This window comes from Odontesthes bonariensis, chromosome 22, assembly GCF_027942865.1.
Source record: "Odontesthes bonariensis isolate fOdoBon6 chromosome 22, fOdoBon6.hap1, whole genome shotgun sequence".
NCBI lineage: Eukaryota > Metazoa > Chordata > Actinopteri > Atheriniformes > Atherinopsidae > Odontesthes > Odontesthes bonariensis.
Genome location: NC_134527.1, coordinates 21,806,454 through 21,832,836, shown reverse-complemented (window position 1 = coordinate 21,832,836; position 26,383 = coordinate 21,806,454). Strand labels below are relative to the sequence as shown.

Below are 26,383 nucleotides of genomic sequence, written 5' to 3'. Positions count from 1 at the left end.
AAAAGCTTTTAGATTGATCAAAAGACAGGTTTCACGGTAGGAATTCAGTTTAAACAAGAGTTACCATACACTGTTGAGCTCAAATTTTTTGATTTGCCCATATTTCCTCAGCATGGAGGATACCAGTTTTGCAAAAATTGCATGAGAAATATTCAGTCATTCTTCAGAGGCTGTTTTTCTGAGCTTTTCTATGCTGCATGACTTGTGTTGCTACTTTTCAAACACACCTCTTTTGGATTCATGTTTGTGGACACATCTAGCCAGTAATTTCTTTTTTTTCTTTCTTTCCTGTTGTGTGATCTAAGCATGTGTGTTTACATCATTATCATAGTGGAAAATTCAAATGGTGTTTTGGTGCATTTACGGGCATTCATAGTGCAATCAATACATAGGATCATGCAGGAAAATTTATTTAATGAGGTCGTCCTGGATAGGATCACGTCACATATTCAGGACCCTCTTGATTTTAACAAGAAAACTTTTTTTCTTATCGGATCACAGAACAGACAGGCTCCTTTTCATGTTCAGTAACTTTGAAAATAAAGCATTTTGCAAGTTAAAGTTCATGGATTCCATTCATGGAAGTAGATGTTATGCAGTTTAAAAAAAAAATACATTTACTGAGTTATCACAGAAACACTGGTTTCCAGTCAGATTTTTTATTTAGATTTTGCAAGTTGTGCACTCTGGTGTCCTTTTAGAGGGATTGAGTAGGCATGCTAGGCTCATTCTGCATCTCGCGTTTACAACCAGTTGCCAGAAATAAACATTATTCTTTTACATTTCTTGAAATCACTCAAGCAATTTGCATAAATATGTACCTTATGACAATGAGCTCTAATTTTCTGGCACAAGTTGGCTCATGCGCTGTCTTAGGCTTCCGAAGGCTGTTTAAGAAAGTCCTTCTTTTTCTCTACTTCACTAATGAGTGTCTCAATTTAACATTCAGTAAAACTGTGCTTCCTTTCTTTTAGTTTTTTTTTTCCTTTCGCTGTCGCTTTGTCGTCATGTCTGTCTAGTTGTGGTGCAAATTATGTTTTAACTTTCAAATGATTTATTAGTGGAGAGTCCGCATCTATTCATGGCTAAAAATAGAAATGGAAAACAGGCTTGTGCGCTTGCCTAATCTTTCACGATGACTGCGATTCACAAAAGAATCTGTCCCGCCTCTACGAATGCGTATGCACATTAGTTACTTTGTGAGTCTTATGGATGTGGCCCCAAGAATTCCCTGGTACCGCTATAAGATCTTGCAGTAAGGTATGAAGAAAGTCATGGGTACTTAGTCTTGTGTCAGTATTTTCGATTTTGCATAGTTTCCAAATGTATCTACCTTTGTTTCAGTAATTTCTTGTTTTGAGGCCTGTATTTTAAAAAAAACATTTCTTAAGTATTTGTTTTCATTTGCTCACAAGAGGACATAATCTTGTCAATGAAGAAATAATTAAAATGATTCAGGAGTAATTATTTTCAGTCAAGTCAAGTGATATTTTTTAGATGGGTGTAGACAACTCTGTGTACTAATCTTCTTGTGAGGCAATTTGTCTCCTGTTGTATGACAAAAGAATCTGATTTTTAATGAATAATGCCATACATGTTGTTGGATTTTGAGTCCAAAGAAAAAGAAGACATCCTTTGAGAGTTTAACGCTTAAAAAACATGATTAAATTGACAGGGCTGGCAAAAAAAGCCAAAAACTTGTTGACTCATGCACAAAAGTGTGTGGTCTCATATTTTCAGTGAAACCCCACCCATACTAAACAAGTGAAAATGACAAAAAAAAAAAAAAAGAAAAACACAGAAATGCAGACATTTCTCAAGTGCAATAACCCAAACTTTATCAGGAACTTGTCTCCTCCAGTGGAGTCCATCACAGTCACTTTTCTTCATATTAAGAAGCTATCACAGCCGTGAATACCTGCTTCTAGATGCATTTTTTACTGCAAATGCAAAGCAGGTGTGTGATGCCGTTAGTGATTTTAATGTTCTGCTCAAAAAGCAAAACGCTTTCTGGACTTGCTTCACAGTAAAAAGACAAGTGAGGATTATTTCTTCTCATTTCTACCATGAAGCAGATGATGAAAGAGTTGAGTACAAGGACCGTGGGTAAGAGATTTCCCCCCAAGATTAGAAACTCGGTATAATCTTTATTTGACTGTCCTGCCAAGAAAAACAATCTGTAGTCTGAGCAAATGCCAAAAAATTATATGTTTAGATTCTAATGGAAAATCTCCCTAACTGTGGTATGGATTATAACTCTTATATGTCATGAACAAAGGAACCAGTGTGACATTACAGAGCCGCAAAGCCCGCAGCAGGAGAACATCAGGGTTGTCGGTGGTTAAATCTATAAAAACTGAATTTTTTGAAGACATTCTAGCATCCGTTGGACAGTCAACAGTGAAGAAGCAGATAGGAAACATTGGGGAGGAGAAAGACGAGTCTTCTTTTAACATTAACTTAAATATTTGAACATGAAACCATGTTCTTCTTAACATATACAAAGCTTAAGAGAACAGAAAAGATTTTTAACATTTCTGTACTAATCAAGTATGCCGTCCTGCCAACTGGCACATTAGATCAAGATGTAGGAGCATATTGAATGTGTGTGGTCTGTCTTAGGCTGTTCCACAAAATGTCACAAACAGGAGAGACTGAGTGGACAGAACACGATTAGCCAAACGATTCAACGCATCTCCCGAAGACTGTTTTTTTTTTGCTTACAGTCTGGCAGGGTTATGTTGTCACTGACATGTGGTCAGCACATCATATTTGTTTGTCTCCAAGCACAAAGACTTTCCTGGAAAGCTGAGCAGGAGTCCCTGTCAGCAGTCATGGTGTGGTCTGACAAAACATGAGGTCAACCAGAGATGATCCAAGGGAGTCAGTAAGAAATACTAAGTGTGTTTGGTTGATTTAAAGACAAAGACAAAAGACTGGCATTGCAAGGCTGAGAAGACTGAATCATGGCTGTGCTCTGACAAGAAGCACAGACTCAAAATATCAGTGCGGTTGAGGGTTGGCTTCATGGGAACATGAGTAATTGTGTTTTACTTTAGGAAGACACAGCCAGATGTGAAACAGAACAGGAAGGAAGGCAGCAGAAACGGGGACACTACAAGAATCATTGTTAAGAGAACAGCGTGGAGATGTAGTTAGTCGACGGTGGAGGAAGTGCTGGGTGAAGCCGTCACTGGATGCAATGCCCTCATAGAGTAGGTGGGAAAGTGCTCATAGAGAGACGCAAGGGGGGAGTAAGTGAAGGAGGATTTTAGACTGATTACTGATTACAAATATGTCTTAGAGTTAAAAAAGTAGTAGAGACAAGATTGACAGAGATGTAAAATAGTTAGAAATTCTGTCAGCGCGCTCACTTGATTAATGAGGATTCAAACAGCCAGCAAGCGGGCGAGGAAAGAAAGAGGACAAAAAGGATAGATACTAGAGTCTGCAGAAAGTCGGAGATGTCTTGAGAAAGACAAGGGGGAAAAGTAGAAACTATGGTGAGACGGTTGTAAATATGAAAGTTGTGAAAGTACAGAGTACTTTTTAATCCCAAAGACATTTTGCACTGCTACAGCAACCACTCACATTAGTCACATAACACTTAAAAGGTGTAGATAAGAATATAATAAACAATCAATTAAAGCCACAATGCTGTCTCTGAACGTGTTGCATATATACCTGGTACATTGGTCCAAGAAGCTTTACTTCTGGTATGCAATATAATCATCATCACTACTAAATATGCAAGTCAGCTGTAGCTGTGGTGATTTATTCATGAAACCACCCTTATAAATAAACATAGAAACTTAACAACTCAGCAGTTCCAGCTTCTGAAATAGGACAGTTTAGGGATGCCATACCCTACCACCCTCCACCATGACCTCAATAACAAATGTGCAGTGAATGATCACATTTGACAATGCAAATAAAAACTGAGAACGTAAAAGCTTTGATGAAGTTGAATTTATGGTAGAGCTCTTGTGATGGATTGTTTCAGAGCTTGCATGTGGACTTAATAAAGTGGGCAGTGAGTGTAGGTTGCACACAAAGCCTTGATGTGCAGAAAAAAACTGAATGGAATAGGTCATGTATATAGAAGAGCAAGAAAAAATAAATAAAGGCAAAGCAATGTAAAATAATATATATCTGCAATGAATAGTAAGACTTTATAGTGAAAAAATCCAATAAGTTTTTAAGCACAGAGAGCCTATTAAAATAGTAGGAAAAAAAAGATTGCTCATTCTGGTACAATTAGAAGGAGACTGTCAAATAGAGGGTATGCACCTATGTCACTGTTCAATCAGATTCGGAATATAATGAAAGATCATCCCAACTTAAAGGGACGTACCAAAGAATTTGTGGACCATGGACATTAACGTCGGCCCTGATATTAAGTCTCCTTATATTTATATGCATTGCATGCTGGGAAAATTTATGAAGCTTAGCCTGAAAGCATTTAAAAATCTAAAACTCTGGTTGAATTTCAAAGAGAGATTTGTCAGAGAAAGTAAAGGTGGCCCAGTCGACATCCTGGTTGTAAGCATCTGTTACAACAGCATCATAGTAGAGGAGCTTGGGTGCTGGACCGACCTGCCTGCAGTCCAGACCTTTCACCCATTGAAAATATTTTGGGCATCATGAAACAGAAAATACAACAAAGAAGACCAGGACAAGACAAGAGTGGGACAGCTTTCCTCTCCCAAAGATCCAGCAACCGGTCTTCTCAGTTTCCAGATGTGTACCGCCTCTTAAAAGATAAAGGGATGCTACACAGTGGGAAACATGGGCCTCTCCCAACTTTTTTAAGACATGTTGCTGCCATCAAATTAAAAATGGGCCAATATTTTTCACAAGATATTCAATATTTGACATGTTTTCTATGTTTTATTTTTTAATAAAATGTTTGCTGATCATCGCAAATAATTTGAATTCTGTTTTCATTTACATTTTACACAGTGTTCCAACTATTTTGGAAATGGGGTTGTATTTACAAAAGGCATGGGATGTAATATCTGTGGGATGTATAGTTAGTCACACTGAATCTGCGAGTGTTTAGTATCATTTGCATTCCTCTCGTTGCTACTGCTGCTAATAGGCCAAACTATAAGAACGTTCTACATCCTCTTGTCCCTTTAACCTCACAGTACATCTACCTCATGTCTTTACCTTCTCGCCCTTCCAGGAAAAACTCACTGACTTGACTAATAGAACTTCAACTAATTTCTAACATTTTAATGCTTTTTTTCCCCTTTGCAGACCATCTTCATCTGGGAGTCATTTTGTCTAATTCTATGTTTACGTTCTTTGTGAGGCACTTTGTATTGCTGGCTTTGAAAGGTACTATATAAATAATCCATTAATTGCTTGAGGAGGCCCAGGTATATCATGTCGCTGCATATAGTAAATACACATTGTTATAACACAGATCAAACATGGCTTTTATAATAAAACCTCCTGCACTGTTTCCACTGCACATTTAACAGAGCAGCTTGTTCTTAAGAACGCAATAAACTTAAAGTTACAGTATGTTTAGTTCATTCTTTTAAAGGGGTTTTCGCTGTTTGCTACACTTCCAGTAACATGTTTAATCTGTTTGAGTAACCGACAAAGAGCCTGTAATTCTCATCCAGACCTGACCATGTGATTGACACTTGCTTATAAGTCAGAGTGTGTAGAAAATAGAAGTGATACGGTATCACAATATTGTATTGAATTCAGATAGGGCTACATCTTTTATCAACATCTCCAAAAATAAATATGTGATTTTTTTATTTTTATTTAACACGATAGATGCCCATGCATCACTTTTTCAGTATTTTAACCGTAGGCCCTCATGTTTATGTGAATCACAGTCCTTGTAACAAGGCCTTATTTTATCTGAAGAGCACATGGCCTTCTGGAGGTCCTGGATTGACCTGGAGCTGGCCTCAGTCTGTACACAGCTACACGTATTCGTATTATCTGTTAGACTTCTGTCCACACCTTAAAGTCAATGATAAGCTCTGACTGATCATATTTTATTTTGATGTAGCTTAACCCTGTCAAGCGAGCAGGCTTCTTGACTGCAGCCTCCAGATTGTAAAAAAATAAATAAATAAAAAAAAATCACACGATTAAAGATAACATAACCTTTCAGAAATACAGTGCTTGTTTTTCACTTGGAATGGAGTTTTGTCAAAATTTGACAAAGAAAATTGAGTTTGTACGTTTTGAAAATGACAATAAGCCTAATAAAACACATCAGGCAAGAAAGAAAAAGCCAGTGAATCTTGCTCCAGGTCTAAAGGCATTATTCTATAAGACTTATCCATATGATGCAGCCAGTATGAGTGGGTTAGCATCCTTTATGACCTGCAAAGAATAATAAAACACATTGGCGCAAATATTTCAATACAATGTCATGAGCTTTTCACATCAGAGCAAATGCCATTCCAGTGCTTCCTTGGGAAAAAAAGAAAAAAGAAAAAAAGTTGACTAATGAATGAAGAAGAAGGGTGTGCAGGGCTTTCAGCTATGGGAGATGAGTTTGACACCTAAATATAAAAACAGTATTTTTCTTAAACTTCTGAGTTACAACCATTCTGTCACACCACGGTGAGGTCAAGTGGGTTTTTTGTCTCGTCTCCATGTCATGTCTCGTCACTTCCTGTTTTATTTTGAAAGATTAACTCCCCTCTCGTTTCAGGTCACTTGCCCTTCCTCTTGTGTTCCAGTCTGATTGTGGCATGAGTGATTCCACCTGTTCCCCGTTAACCCTGTGTGTAGAAGAGTTGACATCTCCCCTTGTCTTGTGCCAGTGTGTCGTTATCGTTGTAGCCAACATACCTCACTCTTGCTTTCAAAACCTAAGTCCATGTTCTATGCCACATTTCAGATCTCGCAAAGAGAGTTTTTGTTTTTGGATAACTTTTGTATTTATAGCCTTGTTAAAGAACAGATTAAGATTAATAGCATTTTTGCGTTTTCCTCCGAGTGCAGTGATTTTTCGTTTCTTAGTAAAGTTTCATATCCTAGTGCCTCCTATTTTTACAGGAGAGGGTTTTTGTTTTCCTCCGTAGCAGGAGTGATTATTAGTTTAAAGTATAAAGTTTCAAAGCCTTTGTTTTTCCTCCTCAGTGGAGTGATTATTATTTCTATAACTTTTCATAGATATACTTCTCTCATTTTGGGAGAAGTATATGGTATTATTGATAACTTATATATAGTCCTTTTTGTTCTCTCTTGGAGAGTTTGGACAACCGTGTTCCTCCTGAATAAAAGCTTTGGATTTACAACACCTGCTCCTGTGTCCTGCATTTCTCTGGGTGTGACACATTCAATATCGCAACAACACTACTTGGCTTGTGTTGAAAATGTCATGGTTTGGACTAAATTTCATACCTTTGCACATATTATCTTAATGCAGTTATCGCTCATTACTTGCCTGCATGAACATATGACCCATGAGGTCATTTGTGAAAAGAAGTCAGTCTCTAAAAGAGACAAAAATGGACACAGTTCTTGATGTCAATGAGAACGCGGCGCTGACAAGTAATAGCTGAAAGTAGGAAATGAGAACAACTAACTTGAGCCCTGGTGCAAACCATTGCATCAGCCACTTCTTCAGCTGAACATACAAAGACAAGCAAACCCAGTAGAATAGGTACTGGGTCAGCTGGTCACTAACACACCAACCCGTTATCTCACTGCTGAAGTTGCACACACTGCTCCTCCCGTCTAAAACTCCCCCTGGCATCTTTTTTCCCCTCCCACCAGAGATGGAAGCATGTTTTTGGACCGTGGAAGGAAACCAGAATACCTGCAGAGATCCCACATATGCATGAGGAGGGCATGGAAACTCCACACAGCTGCGACTCAAACCAGGAACCTTCTTGCTTCTTTGTTCTTGAGAGGCGACGGTGAGGCAACAGTGGAAACCATCACACGGCTGTGCAGCCCGGCTCATTTCACCAAATGAGACATTCTGGTTTCCAACCCGTTACCATAAAGTGACGTCACTTAAATGCGATGTGTGACACAGTTGCAACATGTAAACATCACTTTCCGGTAGAATACTGACCATCGTTGAATCTTCGCAATCGAAATATTTAACTGTGAAAAATGACCAGGTCACAGGCAGAAGGAGGGAGAACAGAGGAGGCTCAAATTAGATAAAAGTGACGAGCCTCAAATGTTGCTATTAAAATCACCCAAAGAAACCACATAAACCATATATGAGGTATGGCAAAGTCAGAGTAATTATATATAACAATATTCAGCTTTCACAAAAAGGTGTCAGCACAACAAAGAAGCAAGTGTGTCACACTGAAATGATATTCACAGGAAGAAGGAAACCTGTTGAAAGCTGCTACTGGTGTAAATTGTAACTACATCCCTCGAAATATACGAGTAAAAATCCTGAAGCTCCTGATGTTGAGCTGCTTTAACATGAAACAACATTTTTTAAATTCCTGCTCACTCTGCACGGTTTTAAAGAGTATATGAGTTTGTTCAGTAATTGCTTAAATATCTATGTCGTTTTTTTTAATGGAGCAGTTATTCTCAAGCGTCGCTGCATGAATCATGTTTGTCTGTTTCTCACATGTGGGGGCATGCAATTTAAATGAATTGATTTAAGTTTTATCTTGTTAAGTTTTATAACCAAATGCTATATATACCTCAGAATAGAAGCGTATAAACATGACTGCACAGAAAACACCTCTGCTTCAATGAGATAACATGAATGTAAACACACACTTTGCCAGTCAAGCATTTAAACTATTTCCCACTTCAGTCTCAATGATTTTCCCCTTCCGACACCCAATCTCAAACTGTGTCCATACAAAAAATGGTAGAATTTGAAAATATCCTATAAAATATAAAAAGTTATAGCCTATTGGTGCTTTACGGATGTGCTTCAAGCACACTGCAGTTTAACAAAGCCAGCAAATGCTCACACCGTTGTAAAAGATCACTGCTGACAAACGCATCTGTTCTTCCTGCTGCGTTACGTCAGCCAAACTTTAATTTACTCCCTCCTGATTGGGAAACTGATATTGTCAAGGCAACAGATCAAAAGACAATTCTCTGATAAATAACAGCAAAACGATAACAATTGAGGATCACTTACATAATTTAAGTAAACTTAAATTTAATTAAACTTTCACCAAATGTAGACATTTTTAAAGCCAGGTTAGAAACATTTCTTTTCTCATGTGTCTATGCACAAAATCTGCATGCTTGTTTTTAAAATTCATTTAAATTATTTTATTTGTTTCTCTTTATATTCTTTTATATATTTTTAATGCTTCTTACACTCCCTGCTGCAATGCTTTTATTTTATGTGAATCACTTTGAATTGTTTTGTACATGAAATGTGCTATACAAATAAATTTGATTTGATTTGATTTTGATAATCTACGCATCCTATTATGTGGAACACAGGTGAAAGTACACTCCTGCAAATGGAGAAGCAGGAGAGCCAAACCCTCTAATCAGTTCAGGTGCTCCTCATTAGGCTGAGCTCAGGCCCCGGCCAACTCTAATCTGACACCTAAAATCATGCTTTTAGGTTTCAAAACGTGGAACAAGTTCTGCTCCATACCTATTTTTGAACCTTTCAGAGCATTTTGACCGAAACTCGAAGGAGGCAATTCCCACCTAGAGCCAAAAAAATAGCAGGTTTCAGTTGTGAGTTGTCACGACATTAGTGGGAAATCTATATTCTACAGGTTATGATATGAAGATGTTTAATGGCTTTTAACAACGCTCATCAGATTATAATAGTTCTGTTCAAAACAGCTGTAACCTTGGGCTGAACTTTTTGAAATTACAAGGGTTATAATTATCATGAATTCTTAAGCTAATTTGATGGAAAAGGGGGACAAGAGACTTAGTATTCTACACAACTTTTACTGCTGATTTTCATAATCCACCCGCACTGTTAATATGAAAATGATACAGCTGGAAGGTAGATGTACAGAACATACACCAGCCACAAACTGAATAGTAGTTTGGTCTTTTTAAACTTATTCATATTTTTTATAACTGCAGGCATATGGCCATGCATTAATGGCCATTTAATGCTGATACATTAAATTGTGCGACAGCAATGTCAATAACAATGCAGAGAAAATGACCCATTACCTAATTTTTTTGTCATCCATTATTGTTATGACTGCTATATATGCAGTCCTCTACATATACAGGCTATGTCCACATTTCTGTCCAAAAAGGAAAGCGATTCAGAAGCAAAGCTGAACACGACATAAGTAAGAAGCAAGACACGTAAGCAAATAAATATTTTACCGACTTAAACCCAAAACTAAGTCTTTAAAATACATTTAAACATAACAAACAGACCAAAACCCACATAAAATCAAGCTTCTCAAAGCCAGAAAAAAAAAATCACCCAGATAATTAAGTTGGAGATCAAATCACTCCTGCATGTAAATGCTAAACTAGACTCAAACGGACCTAGGTGCTCCAAACAAGACGTTTCAATACAACTGAATTCCCCATAAGCTGCTCTCATTCACACATTTTCCTTCACATTCACACTTTCTTTCTTAGAAGGATAAACAAGTCAGAAATTGTGACAGAGTTACAGCCCACGTGTCAACTTGTGGTCACATAACTGCATAACTTCATCTGAAAAAAAATCAGTATTCAAGTAACGTAAAGACAGCGCCTGTGCAGAGAATCCAGCTACATTTATCATGATCTCCCACAGAGAAAGTCAGAAGCAGCAGAATCTCTTGAATGTTTCCCCTCAAAGACCAAAGCATCGCGGCATTGGACAAACTTCAGTCAGTAACTCGATTTCCCCTATCTTACATGTAAACTGGGTCAAGAATGGTGGTCCAATTACTGGCCAAGTCAAACGGTAATTATAGCTTCACTCAACTTGTCATGTTACCGCGTGATGACCGAACATATGTATGCAGGCTTAAATTGGGCCTGGGAGAACTGGACCAAGCTCTGCCTCGTGGTCCCTATCAGAGCTCTGTCAATCTCAGTATAACAGCATCACCAAGTTACACACACCTCAAGAAATCTGCCTTCAAACAAGAGAGTGAAAAACTCATAGAACTGTAGCATCAGGCAGCATCAGGGCCAATAATGTTTCTAAATTCAAATGTTCTGTGTACAATCTATATTGTATGCTGCAAACCAGTGGCGAATAGGCTTATTCATCACCAATGTATAAAGTTTTTTTATAACTATAATTTCACACACACAAACTAATTGCTTTGCGACACAGCTGAGCTTAGCCGCTACTCATATTTACAGTTTCTCCAGTGAAATCATTGGGAGCAATGCAGTCTTTGTCAGGGTGAATCCAGCACAGAGCGGCTCATATGATTTAATCAAAAATCCAAAATGTCACTTCCACTACAGCCACAGTTTTTTTTTTTTTTTTTTACTGATGTACTGAGTGGATTGTTCCAGAGAATTCTCCTTCTTCGGCAGCAATAATATTTGCATTGGTGACAAACTGTGAGCATGAACTTATCTGAACACTTAAGTAAATATGAAATAAAGAAGGAAGCCTGGTAATAAAAACACAATGTGAGACACCTGACTCTAAAATTTCATCCGAAAAGTGGCAGTTAAAGAAATGCTTATTTATCTGATTTGCAGCTTCTCTTTCAAGATCCAGCGCCTTTGTTCCCCACAGAACTCAATGTTTTAACTGGAACCACTTCCTATTGAGGATATATTCGTTGTTAGGGTCTGTTATATATAGTGTGGCCCCCAAACCTAAGCCATGTGTGCAGAACAGAGAATGCTCTGGTTGGGTTTGTTTCGCTATTCTCAAATAGTTGTTTGAGTGCTAATTTGAAATCTGTAGAGTTGGTATTACAGCTCAAGCAAGGTGGATTATGCAAGTTTTGTAACCGGAAAAAAAGGGGCCAAGTTTGGAAAGTTTTGCCTCCTTCCATAATTCCTTATTCCTGGCCTGCATACAGGGGAGCTGCAGTGTTTGGCTTTGTAATTAAATGCATGATACAAATGTTAATAGATGGAGGGGTTGAATAAAAGAAGCTATGAATCTTAAGACTAAAAGACAATGCGAGTAATTCTTCAGTCAGGTGCAATTAAACCACAGCAGAAGAGAAAAGGGGGTGCAACAAGATGATGTCATTATAAGGATGGCAGTCAAACCTCCAACAGTGGAAAATTATGCAGAAATAATGATGGAAATATGACATGTTAGTTTCATCCAGCTGTTTTCATGCATATGAATAGAGATGATTAAAAAGATTACGCCAAATTATTGCGGTCAGCAGAAATAATTGCTATTACGCAATAACTGTGACAGCCCTACTTACAGCCAAACACTCCACAACTGCGTAAGGAGACGTAAGCCAATATTTCCCAAAAGCTCTTTTTCCACACAAAAATTACATTCAAACCCTGTTAACTGGCAGAGTATTCTTGAAAAAACTCCCTTTGCCTGTGAAAAACAGAGACATACTGAGAAAAGAAACAGTGGGAAAACAACTCATTTGTGAATACTCTCCATTGCTGCCATCCGAGTTGCCAAATAATTGCGTCATGCACCACCCAGTGCTGTGCACGCCACCACTGATGTGTGTCAATGAGATCTATTATTGAGTTACTGTATATGATGAGAATGATTATGTAAATAAAATGGGACTGTGGTGTTGTGGCTTTGGTTCTGGCCTTAGTTCTGGCCTTTTTAACACATCGTGGTGAATACAGCCTTTGCACACACAGAAGTTTCTTATACATATTTACAAAATCATGACATGCAAAATTAGAACTTGCAAAGGATAATTTACTGGGGTTCTTCAGTGGACGTGTGTACATGCACAGCAATATTCTGACTAGCCACATTATTCTAAATTAGACAATATTCCAATTATAGTGTTTATGCATGAGATGCATAGAAGAAATTCCATTTTTATTTCCATTTACATGTTGCTTTTAAAACACAGAGCATTACAGAGTCTGTGTTGCCAGATCTCTTGAAAGAAACAAAGCTGATCGAAGAAAACCAATGAGACGACCATGTGAGTCGTTTGCTAATACCCTTGAATACGACCCCTAACGGCATTCCCTAAAGTAGCACCCATACAAGCGGCTCGAAAGGAGATACAACAAATATTTCCACATCAAAGCAGAAGTCATTCTAAAGTAATTTGTTCAAGAAGCCACAAAGTCGTAATAGGGAGGAAGCAGGGGAGGATGGTGTGGCTATGCATGGCCCTTTAAATCATATGTCTTTGTGTAACGAAGATCAAGACAAACATATAGCCACCATCAGTAACACTTTAATAAAGGGTTTAGGGAATGATATTACTTTGTTATGGTTAGGATCGTTGCCATTTTGCCTGACCTTATTCAGATTAAGGTGATCAGAAGATGCTGTTTGCATGGTAGTAAGATTTTGTATCAGGGTAATATCAGAATATTACAATGCATGCAAACATAGCCATTGTTACTCGATAGCATCCCTGTTTCCCACCTATTGAATCTCCAAGCTCGATTGTACAGACTGCGTCCCCACATCATAACTCTGCAACTCCATGTTTTTATCTCTGTTGAACTGGTCCGGCGTAGTTTTTCTATTAATTCTTTTATTTCTGTGACCTAACTTAAAAATAGACTCTAACTTTCTGCAAAGTTGTGCATTGGAGTCTTTTTTTAGAACACAGAACCTGCATTGTTGATCGCTGAACCTTTGCACGTTTATACGAGAGGTGTCATGATGGTCAAATACTGTGACTCTGTACAAAGCCCTGCAGAGATATCTGTCCAGGCCACCAGCATCAGCTCCTTCACATGTGACTGTTCACACCCCTGCTGTACTCACCAGAGGGGTAAACAAATTACTTGTAAACATGCACAAAAGAAAATGCAAGCACACACACACACACACACACACAAAACCATGTGGTAGCGTGATCAACACCATGGCAGATTATCAAGTTCCTGCAGGGTAAGGCAGATGGTTTTAATAATAAATGGTATCATTGATCCTTTCTCAGCCTTCAGAGATGGAAGGAAACAGAGAGAGAGAGCAAAAGAACAGCTGACAAACCAGCACACATACATACACACAATCCCTGTAGCAGAAAACTCATGATACTAATCTATAAAAAGTATTGGTGCTGAGCCAAAATATTATGAAGATGTTACGACGTGTTCTATGATTTCAGTTTCTGGTTGAGAAGCAGCATGTCATTTTATTCCTTGAAACGGCTCACTGTGTACCGATTTTCTTCCATATTAGGACCATTTTGGTAAAAATGAATGAAAAATGCAAATTAAAGAGGCTCTAAAACTATCAAAACCCCAATCAAAACAGAAGGTACAGCATTTATAAAAAAGCATTTACTAAGTGTAAATAGATTGCTGTTTGTATTGCTCAATGGTAAAAACAAGTGTAATCAAGTTAATGTGTCTCGTGTCATCACATGTTTTTTGAAGCATCCGTATGCCTGATCATGCTCTCTTTTGGCCTGTAGATGATACAGTTTTATTCCTGAAAACATCGCAAACTGACATGGGATGTGCCCAGCTCAAAACAGTAAGTCCTCCAGCTGAAGACATGTCCTAAACCCTTTCAGAAATGGCCGAATTATGTCCTTATTTTCAAAAGCACAGCTTTTTAATAATGTTTCATCTCAACATGAGAACATTTTGAAAGAGGTCTTATTTTTCATAAAAAGAAACCATATTGTCTCCTACGGGTAACCTGTGCAGATGCAACGTAGTTCACTGTCCATGGTGGGAAGTAGTTTTCTGATGAGAGGAAAATTATATTAGCCACAGTAAAGTACGTGATGTAGGCTGTGTTATAAAATTTGCACAAAAGAAATAGTTTTCATTGTCTTCACTGACCAACCTCAATTTGTCTGGAATTTTCTTTCTATTCATTTAGCATTCGATGCCAGCAACAGACTCTAAAATAGTTATAGAGATAGAAATAGAGAGGCAAAAGAAGAAAGAAAAGACTACAGAACATACAATTAAAAGCATTCTGGAAGATTCTACAATCAGCAGGTGGGGGTGTCAGAATTGGGTATAAAAGTCTTTCCAAGCAAGGATGGGTTGTGGCTTACAACTTAGTTTTAAACTTGGTCAGAAAATAGTCCCTCAGAAAAAAATCAGCGCATGAAAAACCATTGTTGGACGACCTTCAATCCTTAGCTGCATGAGAAATCTTCATAACAACATGATCAACAAGCTTCATGGACTCATTAGTACCTTGAAAAACCATTTCCACTCAACAAAGTCCACTGCCACATCCAGAAACATAACTGTAAACTGTATCACACAAGGAGGAAGCCATATATCAACTGTGCGGAAACATGACCGAGATCTCTGGACACCAGCTCATCTCAGATGGACAGAAAGACAAGTGGACACGTGTTCTGTGGTCAGATGAGTCCATGTTTCAGCTGCTTTGGGGAAAAACTGGCGTCTGTTTCTACAAAGATGAGAGAAACCCCATTCAGGCTGTTATCAGAGAAAGGTGCAAAAGCCAGCGTCTGTGATGGTATGGGGGTGCATCAGTTTCCATGGCATGGATGACTTCACATGTGTGAAGGTACCATTGATGCAGAAGTGGATGTTAGAATTTTGGAGAGATATATACTTCCATCAAGGTGACGTGAAGTCTTTGGTTATTTCAGCAGGACAGTATCAGACCTTGTCATACACAGTGTGTGTGTGTGTGTGTGTGTGTGTGTGTGTGTGTGTGTGTGTGCTTGACTGGCCTGCCTTCAGTCCACAATTGTCTGCTACTGAAAATGTATTGGGCGTCATGAAAAGGAGAATCAGACAACAACCATGGACTGTTGAGCAGCTGAAATGGAGTATTCAGCAAGAATGGACACAGATTCCTCTGAAAAACTGCAACCATTAGGGTCCTCAGTTCTGAAAACATTAAACAACTCTGGGGTGGCCGAGGCTGCACCTCGGGATTGCACCTCTGTGGTGCAATATTTTCTACTGCAGTCATCCACTCTGGTATCGCATGTGTTGAACGTGGCTTTTTGATAACCCCGATCAGTGATGCTGGGGATGTGTCCTCTCGAGCAACATCCTGTTCCCCATATCTGACAAGCAATACAGATGTACCGGCTGCAGAGTTCAGAAAAGTTTAGTTCATCACACTGTAAGAGCTACTGAATTTATCCTTTACATTCCACCACCAACATTGTTTTATTTGAATGACTTCGTTATTCAGTGATTCACTTATAATTTTTGTGTTTTTGTTTTTTTTGTGATATGCATCAAGTAACTAGATCCGCTATTTGATTATCAGCCTTGGCTTCATGTTGATAATTGAACTCTGAATGGGTTAATGTATTCTGAGAGTCTTATGACTCGATCATTTACTGCACCACTTCTTAGCAAAACACAACTATATCCTCCAGAGATGGATTAGAAATATCCAGATGTATCTGTTCACATGCTTCCTCGTGGGAGGGATCCATTCAAAACTTACACGCTACATATGCATGACAAAACGTGATAAGAAAGCTGTGCTGTTCTCAGTGGGAACTCTGGTGTCTTTAGGACACACGAGCTTGTGAATAACAACTTGCTTCTATAAAGATGAAGGATTATAAAGGTTAACAGTTTAACTAATAATGTATAAAAAAAGTTCTAAGTTGTAAAACCTCACAAACTTTGTCTGCGGATGAGGAAGGAAAACACTGAGATGAAACTGACATTTCTTGGAAAAAGTAACCAGTGCACCATGGGCATAACATGAGGGATAGATTTTCTTTTCATTACAGATTTTTTTATTTTTTTATTAGAGATTTCTGATTTCTTTGCCAAATTGACAGCTGAGGTGGATTGTTTCAAGTGCCTTTTGTTTGTCAGTGAGCAAAATAATGCAAAAAAATGTAATTTCATGAAACTCAGTGGATGGGCAACAGAATAACTTACAATGCTGAGACAGAGCACTGGCCATGGTGGAGGACTGAGCTTTCTGTGTGCCCTTCTGGTTTGAGTTAATAGCTGATTACTAACAGCATCTTCCTGATGATTGAAATGTGCTCTTAATTTAAAGACTTATTTCTACTTCATGGCATGATGATTTTGTTTATTAGATTATTAGCTTTTTACTTATATGACGTATTTAAGCTTTGAAGGAAACCTCAGGAAAACAAAGGCAGCTGGGCTGTCAGTGCCATTAATTGTCCAGAAGAGTTCACTTATTCTAAACCCAATTTGTCAAACTGCAAATTATCCTTTGACTTTTGGCACTTTCATGCACACTGCCTTTGTTGCTTAAGAACGAACCAATTGGATTCACATTTTTGCTCACTGACAGTCCGTTGGTGGGAACCTGTGGCTGGAGCTGCAGAGCTGAACTTGCAGAGAAAAAAAGAACAAGTTTTCATCTATTGAACACATTAAGACTGTTTTCCAACATGTGGCGGCTGATAAAACAGAAATGCAAAGAAGGTATTACTGGAAACAACTGCATCCACTATACAGGTGAATGGAAAATGCTGAAGGAGTTTGAATGTTGATGGTAAAACTTTACTGAAATGTTCCCTTGAAGTACAGGGCTGTAAAAAGTCTTGTTATGTCTCTCTCTTCTTTATATTTTTGCTTCCATGCAGCCAGACTCTCTTGCAATCCTTTAAAGTGTTCTTGAGCAATAGTTCTCCAGGCTCTTTCAGGGGTTTTTCAGTTCAGTATTTTTACCTACATTTTTTTCAGAGGAATGTGTTTAGAATGTGTTCTAAAACAGACCAGACACTGAAAAGGCTCCTAACTCAAGGAATGAACCAGTGTTGTGTCTACACATAACAGACAACTTAGCAAAGAATCAGTTTTAAATCGTATCCTTAGACACTTTGTTTCCAGCAGTCTGTCACATAGACACAAAATCTGTTCCTATTTCTTTAGTTCCATCTATGAAAAACACCAAAGATAACACAGTTTGACAGAAAGAATGAGTATTTTTGCACCAATGAGGTGATATCCAAACACCTAGCTGAAAACTCTGCATATATTTTGTTGAAACTGAGCAAGTGGAAGCCTAAAAAACTATCTACAGCAGATGAACAGTATCTGAAAGTAGGGTCATTAAGAAAGAGGAAAAAAGTCCAGCAAAGACCTGACACAGGACCTGAGAGATGCTTTTGGACCTTCAGCTGATCCATCTACTGTTGGCCCAAGCCTCATCAGAAATGGTCTCCATGGAAGGGTGGCTGTCAAGAAGCCATTCTTAAGGAAGGGAAACATGGAAAAAGGCTGAGCTGTGCCAAATGACACAAGAAGTGGACTGAAAATCAGTGGCAGCAGGTCTTATGGAGGGATGAATCCTCCCCAGAGCCCGGACCTCAACATTAATGAAGCAGTGTGGGATCATCTGACAGAGAACGGAACAAAAGGCAGCCGACATCCAAAGAAGAGCTTTGGGATGTCCTTCAAGAAGCCTGGAGAACTATTCCTGAAGACTACTTAAAGAAATGACAGATAGTTGTCTAAGAGGGTTCAGGCTGTGTTGAAGACCAAATATTAACTTTCAAGCTTGCTAAAATTGTATAAATTCTAGTATTACATTATACACTGTATTTACATTTATATTTGCACATTTCAATAAACCACTGCAACTATTTCCTGTTTTCCTGACAAAAACGTAAAAAAAAAGGCTTAGGACCTTTCTGCATATATAACATTTGTTATGGTTTATCATCACACACTGTTAGCAGTATCTGTGTGCATGGAAGTTACTATAAACATCTACTGAATGAAAATAGAAAACATTTGCAGTCAGATTACATCCAGAACGCTCTCAACAAGTCGGTGCACCACCTACAGTCCAATCTGACAGCTCAGTGTTCAGCTGGAATGTAATCTACTTATTATTTGCATCACGGGAAGACATCTTATGCATTGTAACGTGGAGGAACATTAAATATTTGAGCAGGACAACGACTGCCACAGAACAGGTCAACGCTACATGATCATCATTGTCACACTATTGGCTGGCTGCAGCCAGAGTTTCGTGGATAAACAAGGTGCATGAGAGGAGACTGAATGTACCACAGTCAGATTCATAATTTCACCAGACCCGAAGGCAGGCCTCCTCTGGCGACAAAAACAAAAACAGGGACCCCCCCCCCACAGGGACCCCCCCCCCCCCCCTCAAGTGTCGCTGTCACTCACAACCCGGTAATGAAGGTATGCATGTGCCAACACACCTAGTTTTACTCCAACGCGCCCTGCTTGTACTGTACCTTGACGCTGGTGTGGCTGGTCTGCGTCTCGGCCTCGATGCGGACGTGTTCCCCGCTGTTTTCCTTGCGATCCCGGTACGAATTGTTGCGCGAGTGCCGACTCTGGTAGGTGATGACGGAGGGGATGGTCTCGGCCGCATCGGTTTTGATGAATAGCCCGTGCAGCGTGGCCGCTGTGCCTTGGGAGATGGTGGTGGTCTGATGAGGGGAGTTGGATTCGTCTGAATCTCGGCAGTAGATTACCCCGCTCTGAGAGACGTGGATACTGGGAGCGCAGCCCATACCTCAGCGACGCGCCTCCGGAGTCAGATCCCAGATAATAAACAGCGACACTTGGATACCACCTTCCTGTCGTCCACAGCTGCCTGCACACAGGCTGCTGTTTTCTCCGGGCATCGGCTGCGGGCTCAGATCGCTCTCTCCTCCACACACCTCCGTTTGAGGACATTAAGGGACAGAGACGTGAGGTGTGGATGATTATTTAATTCACGCGTCCCGTGAATCGGTTTCTCCTCAGCCTCCGCTAGAAAAGGATTTTGGATTTCGTTATCATATTGGGGACAAAAATGTTTTTCAGGCTATAATCTACCCAAACCCCGCCGATGGCCTGTACCACCCGCCTGCGCGTCAAAACGACCCTGACTTATGAACAAAATTAATAGCCTAAATGGACTAAACCACCTGGCTGCTCCTCATCACCTCTTGCTTCATATCCGGCTTTGTCTGCGCTCATCCTCTGTGACATTCTCGCATTTACGGCCTGTGGAGAGAAACTGTCTCTATGAAATCTCTTCTGTGTCTCTTCTTTAGTTACTCTGCTTGCTGATCATTGGCCACGGTCCATCTGCCTCTCTCCTCCCTCTCCGTCCATCACACTAACATTATATCACTTCCATCTCTCCAGTGGGACTCTCTAATCTCCCAGGAGGCCAAGCTTTGACTCATAGGGGTCATTTAAAGCCTTAGATATAATGCTATTAAAGTAATGAAGGCTTGATGAAAACCCACTTACTCCCTAAATCAACTTATCTTTCGGCTTATTTTTTTGTTCAAATCTACGCTTGGAGTTCGCTTTAAGTGCGTGTATGCTGGGGTCAGAAGTAGATTTTGAGCACATCTGACATTTAGGTTACAGAAGAGTGACAACAGCACCAATGTGAGAGCTAACAAAGCTGATGATTAATTTCATAAGTAGTTAATCTGCTAACTCTTTTCTCAGTTAATCAATTAAGTGTTTGACCTGTATAAATTCACGATAAATGATCAAATCCTTACGTGAGAGGCAGGAACTAAAGAACCAGGGCGTCCTTGCTTGAGAAGGGATGCACTTGACTCATCTATCAGTCCATTGATTGCTTAACCGCTAACAGTCTGTTACTGTACATCAATGTGATCCCATAACATGAAATACCTTCACTGGTATTTATCTCACAGAGTAAAATGTTGCAGTTTCTCAAATATAGGCAAAGAAATTGGACAGTTCTTATTTCCTAAGTATGTTCCTTACACAGATACAACTTAAGGGGTTAAACATGGTTTTACACATTTGCACTGGTGCTTTGCAAATACCCAAATACCCAAACTCTAAACCCCCCTCACAACTTTTATGAAGATTTCCACATCAGAGCAAATGTCCCTCTCAAGTGTGTTCTTTAACAAGCCACAAAGATGCTGCTTTCAACCACGGGACGTGAGTTCCACCCACAACGCAACATCTGGGTTATGTTCAGTCAATAACACAACAACACTTTACAAAAACACTTTTGTCTCTTCCTGGTTGGATTTAGGCAAAAATGTTACTTAGTTAGGTTTAGAAAACAAAACTACTTTGTGTTCGACATCATGATAAGAACTAAAATGTATTCTTACTACTCTGCCATCATTAACTAAACTGATACAATTTTCACATCTCACATGCACTTGGGAGTGGTCTCAGAAATATGTGGAACCATCTGAAGCAGAAGTTACAACAGGTTGGGTTTAGGTGCTGTTACAGTCTGTGCTTCAGCTTTGGTCAGCTGTGTCAAAGTGGATAAAGATCTGCTTTGTGAAATTTTGTGAAACTAAGTGCTGAAATAATAAAGATTGTCCAGTGCAGCTATTAACCACATTTTTGTTTTTACCGGTGTTCCTTCATTCTTTCACATTTTTGGTTTATTAGATGCAACCAGTTGTTGTCAACTTCATTCTCGCCCAAAAATGGTTTTGGTTAGGCGATTAAAGCACATGGTTAGGTCTACCCATTTTAATATTCGTGTAATGTACTTTTAACCAAGTCACGTGGAAAGCAGAAAACAGCCTCGAGATACAAAATCTCACAATTTACTAACTAATCATGGACACTTCTATGATTTCAAACTTCTACAAACATTTAAATGACATGTTTTGGGTTGAGATTGATGTGCCTATATTGTAGTGACATAATTCAGTTAATGATTGACAATAAACCTTTTGTTTTTGTATTAGTCCTTTTTTTAACTATATAAACTTTGAAGTTTATGGGCACATGGACATAAACACAAAAAAATATATGGCCAAAACTGTGATTAAATGCAATACAGTGAAGAAGAAAATTTATTCTAATTATATAATGATAATAATAATCATAATAAATAAATAAAAGTAACATGTGATAAATAATTGAAAAGTAAAGATAACCTGAAACCTAATAAATAAATACTTTGCTAATAAACCTAATAAATACTTTGCTTGTTGATCCAGCGGTTCACAGTTTGTAAATGAGGACAAGTCAAATGCATTTCAATAGCTCATGGAGCTTGCACGACACAATGACTGCTGTAGTCAGGGCAGCATGACCACCAAAGCACTCTGCCAGCATGTCAGACCATCATTTCTGCTCAGCACAGATCTCAGAACTAAAGAAAAAATAAAGATGTAGGCAGAGGTGTTACCATTCTAGAGTATCTACATCAAACTACTAAAGATATGGAGCAGCCAAACATATACATTTGCCAGTTGTTTTATTAGTTCAGAATTGGTCTAGTGGAAGGAAATAAATCAATATGTCACCCAAAGAGCAAAAAATGTTTGGCCCAAACATACCCCACATCTGAAGTTTTCTTTGGCCTACATTTGCCCTCTAATGGTGGTGTGCGTTGACTCTGGATCAGCCATTCACCAGATATGGCTCAATTCTGCATATTCTCTGGACCTTTTGGACACACCTGGCCTTAACAACACTTCTTATCCATGTCAAAATCTGCTTTTAACAGTTTGGTCACATCCAGGCAACATAATACTCGTCAGGGCCATAACTTGAGCCATAAGCACCCCAAGTGGCCAGATTAGGCCTAAATGTATTATCTGGGCCAAATGAGTGGTTAAGATAATATTCAAGTCTGAAGGCTCAAAGCTGCTGCTAGCGTGACTCCTATCTTTTCCATCGATTCAAAAGGAAAAACTTGGTCCCTATAAAAAGATCTAGTGAAACTTGCTTCTTTTTTTCTATCAGTGGTTTATATTATCACTTTGAAGAAATGAAAATGGTTTCTTTGGACCTCACTGTGCAGCGAGGTCCAAAGAAATGTGTTCAAATGACGTGCTGGAACTGTGGAAAGTGTAGGTCGCAAGCCAGAAGATGGAGATGACACCAGACCACAACTGCTGTGAACATCTCTGAGATTGTACATGTACTTCACTGAGAAGGAGAGCAAAAACTGAGTTATACTGTTGTTTTCCAGCTTTGCATTTGACTGTCCAAATCGCATCTTTTGCTAAACTTAAACCTACAGTTTTCTTTGGTTAAAGCAAGAAAAAGAACGACTAAAACTAAAAGTAAAAATGACTTGCATAAGCCTGAGCAATAAACCGAAAAATAAATCATTTAAGAACAGGGAAACAAGACATCACTCAGGAATTAAACTAGGTTTTGTTTGGTTTATAATTTCCAATGGGGACGAATAAAGTGTTTTTCATTTCATTTTGATTTAATTTATTTCAGCACATTGAATGTGTCCTTATTTACTAAAACTAAAATCTTCATCGGTAAGGACAAACGATAGCCTAGAGAAGTAATTAAGCTATAAAGAAGAAGCTTCTTAAGCTGCTGTAATCAATACATTTATATTTTTGAATGACATGACTGCAGAGATATAATCAGGACACAAGTATTTTAGAAAAAGCACACAGACAGGATTCAATGATTTTGCTCATCTCATTTGCTCAGCTCGTTGACTTGATTCACCCTCACTGCTCTCATCAGTGTTACACACGGTAAGCAGAGTGAGTGAATAAGGAGCCCAGTCTCATGGACTATCGTGAAAAATTCACCATGTGTCATTTTTATGTAGACAGACATAAATGATTCATTTTCTTTCATGGCATCACAAATGTCGGGGTGAATTTGCGTCAAGTTTTGTTTTGTTTGAGGCGGGAGTTTGGATGCTGGTAGCTTTCAAGGGTCAGTTTTTTGTCCAAGCTGGGATGGTTTTCCAGCCCGTAGTCTTGGTGCCTGTTCTTAACCGAGAGCAGCAAGTGGAAACGAAAGGCGTGTGTAAAAATAAAACAAAAGCAAAGCGTAAAAATTCTGGTCCCTGGTTGAGAATCCTCTCGGTTCCTCCACCACCTGTTCCAGCCTCAAAAAGCTAACCCTAATGCTATTTCAAACCTCAAACAATAGTCCAAACGTTATTGTTTTTGGGGTCCTTGTGCACAGAGGAAAATGTATTATCACTTAATTACTAATATAGACTTCTTGACAGTTTCACAAACTAATTTGAGACAGAAACATGATTCCAAATGAATGATAATGTTGCTCCATATCTGATGCATGCATGAATAAATGTTAACCAAAGCACTTTACAGGTGTAAGATGTCAGAGTATTTAAAATATTCTGTGTTTTTCTGCTTTCTGGTAGACGGATTACTTTACACTTGCTGTTGATCTATGATCAAATATGCAGTTATGTGTTGGTAACCAAAACATATTAACGTCATGATCCATCAAGCCTTAATCAGCTATACATTTACTATATACAAAGTTGAATGATAATGTTAAAAACTATCTAGGAATTAAATTTCAAAATTATAGCTGTAACACTGCGTCTCTGCCTTTCAAGAACATATTATAGGCAACACTGGACAGATTTCAGAAACTAGACTCTCTGTATAAACACATTCCCTCTGCCAGAAAATTAAAGCACGTCTTCAAATATATACACACTTGAGCGTGCATGTCAGAGCGGGTCTGGCTAACATCTGGGGTGAGGACTTAAGTGCAGCAAATAATGTCGATGACTGACTCTAAAAAGACTGTCAGAATCACTTCATTGAGTTTAGCCACATGTCCCGCATGATTATACAAAGAGTGTGATTTAATACATTGAGTCCTCTGTGGATCCTTTGGAGCAGATTTCTTTGAAATAGGAGATTCAAGAGTGAACTCTGTACTTTCAAAGCTCTGACACTGGAGTGAATAAAAAGGAGAATCATCATCAAGAGCTACTGTTAAAAAGTAAGACCATTTTTGGTGCTCGGACGTTACGACAATTCAAGGCATTTAGCTATGGTTAGTGTAGTCTCTTATCAAATATGATTAACCTTACATACCTTCTTAACAATATAAAACAGTTCAAATGAGCTCCATCGCTTCTGACAAATGAAGCATGTAAACAAATACACACCATTCATCTCTAATAGTGCAATTTAACATTAGAGCTGTGCTTTTACTTAAGTGAAGGGTCTAAATGTTTGCTCCAGGACTGCGTTTGAGAACAAACTGTTTATTTGTGTTCGAGTTTCTTGCTCAGCACTGTTTGATCATCTGTTGAGGCGGCCCTCTGGTGGCTGGACTCTTATGTTCAACTGGTGGTTCAAAATATAGATGTACTTATCAAAGCATTAAAGTAAGGTGAAAATAAGCTGTTTAGGATAAACCAGGTCATTATCAACCAGGTCACAGCTGTTCAATTGTGTACATTTGCAGTAAGGCCTCCTATTCAAGCAGAACACTCTTACAAACTGTCAGCAACCAAAAGTTGCATGTATTGACCCTTTTAGATGTTGTTGAGTTACAGCACACCTAGAACTGCTTATTTAAATACTAAATGATCAAACTTCTTATGCTATACGTGTTTTTCTTTATGGTTGTTGAAATCAAATTATTCTCCTTAAAACTAAAAGAGTGAAATTAATCTTTTTCTTGACATGAAAAAGTAAATTAGAATAAAAAGAGTAATAATCGGACAAAAATAACAATACCCCTACATACAATTGTTAGGTTTTTAACATCATTATCCACCTCCTAGATGGTCTAATTGATTTGTAACTGTTACCAGGGCTGACTGAATTATTTACCTCTTCATAGCAAACTTTATACTTTTACTCTTTTGTAAACTATAGACACTGAGTTCAGCAGTTGGTGTGTGCGTGGATACCAACCCAATAACTCACAAGAATAAAAAATAAAGAAAAACAAACAAAAAATGAAAAATTATTTGAGCATATTTAATGCATTAAAATGCAATGTAGGCAAAAAAAAAAAAAAAAAAAAAACGAGATATTATTCTTCAGTTAACTCTTACCTTTACAGGTCCATTGGGGGGAAAAGCCTCTGTTGACATTCCACTCGTGGCTTTATGTCCACGATGTTCTGACCTTGAGGATGAGATCAAAACAAAGGGAATATAAGCGCCTGTACTGTTTGCGCGCTGCGCGGATCCGCGAGTGCTGTCTCTGACAGCGGTGTGAGGGTCTGTGTAGGGAGTTACGTGGTCTCCAACAGGTACCGAGTGGCGGATAGTTAGTTTGATGTCGGCCTCTGAACTTCACAACCTTCTTGGTTCAGATGGCACCGGGCAGGCTCGGTGTCCGTGCGGCCCTAGTGTCCTCACTGCGCAGCAAGAGCGCTGAATACAATATACGAAGTGCACCACTAAGCTGCAACTATATTAATTCAACAAACAGCTACTCACAGCTATAATTTCAACCCCGATTGGGTCATTTGCTAAACTTTCACTCCACTGCTACAACTTGTTGTTACATCTGACATGAATAAGAAATCAGCATCACAGACTGTACAACCACCCAGTGTGAGAGGGTTAGACATGTACTTCAGTCCCTGTTCATTTAGATGTCAATGTACGTATTGTGCGGCAACGCTTTTTTTTTTTTTTTATTGGGAGAAAGTTCAACGA

General features: G+C 38.8%; 1 protein-coding gene across 2 annotated transcripts in view; it reads right to left on the bottom strand.

Moving 5' to 3' along the window:
* The window catches only part of pde8b (phosphodiesterase 8B), a 63,317-nt gene extending 37,291 nt beyond the window's left edge, over positions 1 to 26,026 (bottom strand). Inside the window, exon 1 of one of the 2 annotated variants that reach the window (XM_075456260.1) lies at positions 25,772 to 26,026. In XM_075456260.1, the coding sequence (XP_075312375.1) occupies positions 25,772 to 25,810 (39 nt within the window). In that variant the 5' untranslated portion in view covers positions 25,811 to 26,026. Of the gene's footprint in view, positions 1 to 19,229; positions 20,315 to 25,771 lie in introns of those variants that run through there. The other variant, XM_075456259.1, reaches the window with a different exon arrangement.
* Between the last annotated feature and the right edge of the window lie 357 nt (positions 26,027 to 26,383).